General features: G+C 47.5%; 2 protein-coding genes across 2 annotated transcripts; one reads left to right on the top strand and one right to left on the bottom strand.

Moving 5' to 3' along the window:
• The first annotated feature begins 449 nt into the window (after positions 1 to 449).
• On the top strand, positions 450 to 2,658 carry CENPS (centromere protein S). Its single transcript, XM_039727715.1, has 5 exons — positions 450 to 570; positions 648 to 771; positions 1,122 to 1,155; positions 1,365 to 1,431; positions 2,181 to 2,658. Exons 1-5 carry the CDS (start codon positions 529 to 531, stop codon positions 2,334 to 2,336), a joined length of 423 nt encoding a protein of 140 aa, XP_039583649.1. The 5' UTR covers positions 450 to 528; the 3' UTR covers positions 2,337 to 2,658.
• Positions 2,659 to 3,612: 954 nt separating this feature from the next.
• DFFA (DNA fragmentation factor subunit alpha) lies at positions 3,613 to 7,588 on the bottom strand. Its single transcript, XM_039727714.1, has 6 exons — positions 7,463 to 7,588; positions 6,807 to 6,968; positions 6,568 to 6,698; positions 5,760 to 5,949; positions 5,240 to 5,394; positions 3,613 to 4,566 (listed from the first exon to the last, which is right to left on the bottom strand). Exons 1-6 carry the CDS (start codon positions 7,557 to 7,559, stop codon positions 4,363 to 4,365), a joined length of 939 nt encoding a protein of 312 aa, XP_039583648.1. The 5' UTR covers positions 7,560 to 7,588; the 3' UTR covers positions 3,613 to 4,362.
• Positions 7,589 to 7,596: the final 8 nt, after the last annotated feature.

Genomic DNA, 7,596 nt, shown 5'->3' with positions numbered 1-7,596 from the left:
CCCCTCCAGCTGTTCTCAGTTTTAAGCTGTGGCATAAACACTTTGCATTGCTGTGTTCTTGCATTCCCCCCCCCACCTCTCCCTGATTTTTTGCCTCTTTTTTCCACCGGGGCAATTAAAAATACCCACAGCAACATGCAAAGTTGGCTCTATTTTATATCCTCACCCTGCAATGCTACTGCCAGTCATCTTCAGGCCATCTGAAAATTCACCTGGCTGTCTGAACCTTTTTATTTCTCAAAACCGGTTAACTTTTGTGCTGTGTGCACCGATTTTTCTATTAATTTTTTGCCATATATACTTCTGCTAAGACATCTGCTTAAGCACCAGCTGATGAGGCAAAAGGTGCCTTCAGCCGAGGGTACCTTTCCGGCAGGTCGCGCAGGCGGATGCGGAGCTCTGCGGGGCCGAGGCGGGCACAGCGGCGCTGCCTCAGGCCGCGGCCGCGCGTCCCCTCAGGGCCCGGGGCGGGCCCAAGATGGCGGCGGCCCCGCCCCGCGCTGCGGGCGGGAAAGCGTGAGGGCAGCGATGGCGGCGGGCGGCGAGGAGCAGCGGGAGATGCTCACGCAGGTACCGGGCGCGCACGGCGCACCGCGCTCTGGGGCGAGGCCGCTGTGTCACCGCCCGCCCTGCCTTGGTCCCTGCAGAGGCTGAAGGCGGCGGTTCACTACACGGTGGGGTGCCTGTGCCAGGAGGTGGAGGAGGACAAGGACGTGCAGTTCAGCAAGCAGAGCATCGCGGCCATCGCGGAGATCACCTTCCGGCAGTGCGGTACCGCTGCGCTGCCTCGGGCTGCCTCCTGTTCCCTGGCTGTGTCTGTGGCCGTGTCTGTGCGGGAGCCATCGCTGCGGGCACAGGCCTTCACAAATAATAGCGCCCAACTTGTGTCACCGGGCCATTCTCTTGCTTTTTATTTTTTTTTTTCTTTTGCCTTTTTTTTTTAATACAAGAAGTACTAGTTCGACTTTTCAGACCTGTATTGTGTGCCCACCTGCTTGTGTACGAGTGGTGCCTAATAGCCAGCTATGGTCACTTCTCATAACTGACTTGCTAACTTGTGTATTGTGTGTCTCTTCCCGCTCAGTGTTTTGAAATATATGACATCTTTGTGTTTTCTCTAGAAATCTTTGCAAAAGACCTTGAAATGTTTGCAAGGTATGCACTGATTGTTACAAAGGCATTCCTTTTTTTTTTGTGTTAGCTCCTACATAATCTTTAAAACACATCTTGTAACTCAGGCTTTTAAAGGGCTTCTTAAATAGTGTGTGAAGTTATGAAATATAAATTCCCTGTACTTTTTGATCTTGGCCTATTATGGTAAGTGTTAGCAAGAATGTTAAGGAGTGTTTTTTGATGTTATGCAGGCATGCAAAACGAACCACAGTCACTACAGAAGACGTGAAGCTTTTGGCTAGAAGAAGCAATTCTTTGGTGAGATGCACTGCGTTTTCTGTCTGGCAACATTCTTAAACCAGTTAATTCTTAAAATTAACTGAATTCCTTAATTTTCCTTAATTCATTTGAATGAAGGTATACATGGTGAAGGAACTGTTGCATAAGCAATTTCACTGTCTTCTGAGGTAGATAGGCACAATCCAGTGATTTTTAAATTTTCATCTTACTTTGCTTTGCTCTGCCTCACTGTGGTGAGGTGTAACACACATCTGATTGCAGTTCAAGCAGCAGAGCTCTTGTTGCACCAGGGCTGCTGAAGTTCCAAGTTCAAAAGTGCAATAAGCAGACAGAGCCTCGTGAATCACTTTGCTTTTTCCTGGTGTTGTGTTTCTCTGTTGTAGCCTTGAGTCTGTCTCAGGGTGCTGAGTCTCCCAGCATTAATACAGGGATCCCAGAATCACTGCATTCCCTCCTGTGCTGATCTAGATGATGTTCAGTGGATAAAACTCACTGATCTGCTGAGACATGCCTATATGTTGATCCATGAAAAATGCCTCCAATACTAATTTTACTTTTATGTAAGGAATTTTTTTCCTTCCATATATGATTTGAAATACACAACATGAACTTGCCTGAGAGGGCAAAGTAAATGGTTTTTGGAGTATCTAATTTTTCTTGTAATAATAATTTGCCCTGTTAATTTCTCTTCAGTATTTCTTTCTAATGTCTTGTGAATGAATGAAGTTCCTCAGTAGAGGACTGATTGTTTAACTCATTGTTCCCAGCTAAAATATATCACTCAGAAGAGTGAAGAGCTTGCATCAAGTAACATGGAGCAGAAGGAGAAGAAGAAAAAGAAGTCCAGTGCAGCTAAGGGAGAGAGATCTCCTGGGGAAGAAGAAGCAGCTGTGACTGAAAATGAGGATTCCAACATGGCATGATTTGTCTGTTGAGTAACGTTTCAGGTCATTTTCTCTTACTGTCCTAGAGAAACCAGAGTTAGCCTCTTTGTCTTGCAGGTTAGCTCAGTAATGAATCTTTAGCATTTAGTGAACACGATTGGATTTTTATTGTTCCAAAAATGAAAAGTCTGTCAGAATTCAGTGAGTTTACAGCCAAAGTGCCTTAATTGCTCACAAAAGGTATCTGTTATTAAAATTAAAATACTTTAAATAAAGAATTTGAAATAGACCATTCTCACTGAATAACTCAGTATGTGCAATACCCTTCATTCTGCTACTTTCTCTAGGAAAAATTTCTCTTGACTTTTTCCTTGCTTCCAGTTTTGCTACTTTTGCTGAGACATTTTGAATATTTTGTGTTTACTGAGCCATCTCTGGCTGGTTGTCTTGGCAGTTGAAGGTGTTTTGTGTTTCCCACCTGTGGCACTGCAGGGGTGCAGCTGTCACTGTTGTAATTCCCATTTTCAGGTGGCTGCAGGCAGGGATCCCATTGCCCTCTGCTGGGCTGGCCGAGCCTTACCCAGTGCAGTGAACTTACAAAGAATGGAAATAATTAATCAAAGCAAGCGAATTTCCAGGGGTAGCACAGCCATCCATGAAAGACTGGACAGAAAAAGCCTGCAGTAAGTACCTATTCAAAACACAGGAAACATTTTACCTGCCATGGCCTATTATGTTACAATCCAAATGTGGTCAGAAGCAAACAGACAAAAAACTGCCTGGCAGCTTCTCCCCTAAGTCCAGTCAGTTCCCAACTGGGTAGCTTCACCTGAAGGTAGCCTGAGTAGTTTTGTTTATTGGCCTAAAATCACTAAACTGTTTAGAACATTTATTAGTTACACTGTTTAACTCTGACTATGCCATAATTAAGCTGGACTGTTGCATGCCAACAGGTTCACCTGAATGGGTGCTGCAGGAATACTTACCCTGGGCCATTTAGGGCTGTGCTAGATCAGAGGATTTACCAAATCCTCTGCTACAAAATACATCTCTACCTACTAAAACTTCCTCAGAAGTTTCATCTCACTTGTCAGATGTTTTTCCATATCCATCTGCTGTTCTCACATGAGAAGAGCAGACTGTGCCAGGTGAGATTCAGGTGCAGTCACCACGTTTTGCCTGAACACTTTGCTTAAGTTAAAGACAGTACTTCTGTCTTCAATTTCTTCATCCTCTTTCCTTAAGGTAATACTGTATTTATCAGCCCATTCTTTTAATTATAGCAGCTGGAGGAAATATCAAAACTAGTCCAACAGTAAGATAAAAAGGTTTTATTAATGTTAGAAAAAAGACTTTAACAAATTTAAAAATAAGCCAGTTAATACAAAAGCATCATGATGCTGCACTAATGATTAGGAGAATAACAGCAGGCCAAATGCAAGTCTTCTGTCACACAGCCTTACAAAGCAATTATTTCCACCTTTGCTGTGTTTTACATGATAGTTCTTACACAGCATCCAAAAGGCAGGAGTTCCTTAGAGAAAAAGCACTGAAGTTGAAGGACTTTGAATTTACTTTAACTGATTAAATCAGCATGAGAATTCAAGTTCCTAGATGCCAGGCTGGAGCCTAAAGCCAGGCAGCAGCTGGCTATCCCCTCTGCCCTGATCACTGACTGTGCCTCAGAGTGTCTTCCAGAGATCCTCCATCCTTTCCACACTGAAAATGGTGGGAGCACAAAGTAAGCAAGCTGCCTGGGGCTTCAGGAGCTGCATCCACCATTATCAGATGGAAGCTGCTGGCTACCAACCAGGTATTGAAAGCTCAACACTTACATGCTGTGCTTAGCAATACCATTGTTCTAGCATTCTGCAAAAAGTCCAAATCCCTTTGCTTACACAATTCAAATCACCAGAGGAGTTTAAGCCTCAGGATAATGTCCAGATTTTACTTGTTCTATAGCCAGACCACAGTGTGACCAGCAAACTATGGTTCCAGGATGTGTCTTTGCTTGTGCTGATTCTAACGCTGAAGCAGAACCCAAAGTGCAAACAGCAATGCAGTGTTATTTTTTGCGTTTTGCACTGGGCCAGTCCCCCCAGGGCAGGGTTTTCTTGCCCTTGGACGTGCTCCGTAGGGAGTGCAGAGCCTGCACTTGTCTGAGGCGCTTGGAGAGCTCCTGCTCACAGGCTTCCTGCAGAGCTCCAGCCTTCTGCTGCTCCCAGCCCAGAGCCAAGGCCAGGGCTGCTGCGTCCTCCTTCAACACCAGCTGTGGCAAGACAGATTGTTAACAGACTTTTCTGGGAGTCCCTGGGCACTACCCCTGTGCTGACTGACCACAGCAGGAATGAGGACAGATTGTTAACAGACTTTTCTGGGAGTCCCTGGGCACTAACCCTCTGCTGATTGACCACAGCAGGAAGGAGGCACTTTGGAACTGTAGCTGTTCCCAGTTCCCATCACCTGTCCCGTGGGCTAGTGCATTCCCAGTCATTTGCCAACACTCAGTGCTTTGTCCAGGTGTTCAAATGAAGAGAAAGCAGCTACTTACTTTCTACAGCAGGGAAAAGCAAGAGTAGCAAGTTCACAGCTTGAAAGAACACCTTCCTAAATGGTTACAGTTTATCTAGACTTTCCAATCTATATTTACAGGTTTTTTTTTTTCCAAAATAAGGAGGTTTTTATTTTGATTTGGGATGTATAAAAGAAACAATTATTTTGTGGTTTTTCAGAGCACAGAGCAGAGTGTGTGGACCAATGTCTGTTACAGAGGAGCTCCAAGTCAGGGGTAGTGTTACTGAGGAAGAGCAATTAATTAAATTCCATCACTTTGAAACAATCTACTGACATCAGAGTCTCCCTAAGCAAGGACAGCTTCCCCTATAGCCTCTCTTTTGGAGGGAGAGCTTGGCCAGAATATGGTTTGTGTCGTTCTCACCCACCTCTAGGTCCTGACTGTCCAAGCAGAGCTCTGGAGCAGGTTTCTCTTTCAGAGCAGCAAGGACCTGGTCACTGAGTGCTGTTGTGGCTGAAGCATCTGTGCTGCTGGTACCTGTGTCAACCACATCCATCTCCTTCCTTGGTGCAGCCTCACGTTCTGAAAAGGAGCACACTCAGTACAGCCCCTGACAAACACAGGACAGGAAAAGTGGCCTGGGCTGCTTTGATGGTTGTGAGATTAATAAAATATACATCCAATCTAGGTGCATCCTGGAACTTAAGAAATCTATAATGTTAAGGGGGACTCCAGGATTTAAGCTTTTCTCCCAGTATTCTGCTTTCAGGCTCTGTGAGAAATGTGACAGAGCAGCAAGAGGGCTCTCAGGTCAGAGAATTCTTACACTATTACACTACAACCTGTATCAACCCCATTTACCAGCAGCTGATCAAATTACTCACTCTATTTATTCCACTCAGCTAGGAGTTGAAAACCTCCTTCTCTAGCATACAAATGCTCCCTACCTGCAACTTTGCTTAAGATACTGTCTTCAGTTTTCAAGGCCTGCAGGTAGAGTTCCAGGAGCTGCCTGGACTGCCGCTCCTCTTCTCGTCTGTCCAGCACCTGCTGCAGGGTGTCCTGCAGCACCTGGACTTTGGTTTCACTTTGGGCAAGTTCTTCTGCCAGGTCTGAGCGTGGCACATCAATAAGCACCTTAAAACAGTGAGAGGGCTCTTGAGTAACTCACCTCATGGCACTTACAGCAGGACAAATGTACAAACCAAGCGTGTTCCACAGGGTTTCTTGTCATAGCAAGGCCCCTGAGTTCTGAGAGGCTGTAGTGGCACTCCACCAGGCAGGATTTTTTACTAAAAGCCAAAAGGCATCCAAGAAGGTGTGGGATCACGTGCAATTTTAACAGAAATCTTGCAAACTAATGGCAAAGCACTGCTTCTTCACAGTGCATGGAAATACTCAAAGGGAAGGCAGTAGCCTGGCACCTGGGAAGCTGCACACGGGGGAGAACAAGAAGGCACAGTCACTGCCATGCCTCCCCACAGACAAGGTGCTAAGCAGTCAGAAACTTGAATCAGCCAGCTCTGGAAAGTGACAGCAGTTCTACAAATGCCTCTGGAGCAGACAGACCTGGCCTGCCTGGAACAACACACTGTGAAGGATAGCTGGGGATTAAGAGCATCCTTGGACACTCAAATGTTTCCCTGAATTAACCTGAGCTGAATTAAGCCTGAGCTCCTGTTTATTGAGTCTCTACTGAGATAAATGGATGATGGGCAGATGCAAGGACAGGGACTGGGGGTTTCCCCACTGTACCTGGAGGTCTTCTTCAGACATCAGGATGATGTTGGACAGGTCATCCCTCAGCTGCCTGGCCAGTTGCTTCCACTTCTCAGCAGCACTGTCCACTTCATCCACAGACTCCGAGAGCCAGGACTTTCCACTGTCTGACACAAGAGTCACCAGTTTCATTCCTGATCACCTGTCCCTGCCTAATGCCACCAGGTGTGCTCCAAACACACCTCCCCTTCCACGCTTCCTCACTCACAGCATACCTAAGCTTCTGCTGGACCATTTCTCGTCCCTGGCCAGTGCCACAAACTTGGTGTTAGGTGGCAAACACAAGAAGTAATCCTCATCATCCACAATGGTCCCATCTTCTGCCAGCACCAAGGTGATGGGTTCCCGGGCCTTGTCAATAGCCAGAACACCACAAGCTGCACAACAGAAAAAAATACTTAACAGAACGATAAAAGCGACATAGCACTGCCCATTTATTGCCCCCAGCACAAAGGACAGCCAACTCTCAGTGACTGAGGCTGGAGACCGGGAACTGTCTGCTCACAGTGCTGCACATTAGCCGGGTCCCACAGCAGGTCCCAAAGGGTTTCAGTGGGTCCCAGCAGGTCTCACAGCGAATTCCAGGGGGTCCCACAGTGGGTTCCAAAGGGTCCCAGCGGGTTCCACAGCAGATTCCAGTGGGTCCCAGCAGGTCCCACAGCGGGTCCCAGAGCAGGTCCCACAGCAGATCCCAGCGGGTCCCACAGTGGATCCCAGGGGTCCCAGAGCGGATTCCAGTGGATCCCAGCGGGTCTCAGAGTGTGTCCCAGAGGGTCCCACAGTGGGTCCCAGCAGGTCCCGCAGCGGGTTCCAGTGGGTCTCAGCAGGTCACACCGGGTCCCACAGCAGGTCACAGCGGGTCCCCCCTCACCTTTGTCGCGCAGCTCCCGCAGGCAGGACGCGGCCACGCCGTGCTGCTCCGGCCCGTCCCGCCGCCGCACCAGGCACCGCTTCAGCCGCGCCGCCATCGGCAGACGCTCGGCAGGGCCCAAGGGCTCTTCCATG

The sequence above is a fragment of the Passer montanus genome, unplaced genomic scaffold, assembly GCF_014805655.1.
Source record: "Passer montanus isolate IOZ18808 unplaced genomic scaffold, ASM1480565v1 scaffold62, whole genome shotgun sequence".
In the NCBI taxonomy this organism is placed as follows: domain Eukaryota; kingdom Metazoa; phylum Chordata; class Aves; order Passeriformes; family Passeridae; genus Passer; species Passer montanus.
Note: the sequence above shows the minus strand (reverse complement) of the source record. Positions and strands in the feature narration are given on the sequence as shown.

Excerpts from the sequence above, each read along its gene's own strand:
- CENPS (XM_039727715.1), top strand. The coding sequence starts at position 529 with ATGGCGGCGGGCGGCGAGGAGCAGCGGGAGATGCTCACGCAG. Across the intron at positions 571-647 it reads AGCGGGAGATGCTCACGCAG|AGGCTGAAGGCGGCGGTTCA; the intron begins GTACCGGGCGCG and ends TGGTCCCTGCAG. Across the intron at positions 1,432-2,180 it reads CTAGAAGAAGCAATTCTTTG|CTAAAATATATCACTCAGAA; the intron begins GTGAGATGCACT and ends CATTGTTCCCAG.
- DFFA (XM_039727714.1), bottom strand. The coding sequence starts at position 7,559 with ATGGCGGCGCGGCTGAAGCGGTGCCTGGTGCGGCGGCGGGACGGGCCG. Across the intron at positions 6,969-7,462 it reads GCGGGAGCTGCGCGACAAAG|CTTGTGGTGTTCTGGCTATT; the intron begins GTGAGGGGGGAC and ends TCTGTTGTGCAG. Across the intron at positions 5,950-6,567 it reads TGTCTGAAGAAGACCTCCAG|GTGCTTATTGATGTGCCACG; the intron begins GTACAGTGGGGA and ends CACTGTTTTAAG.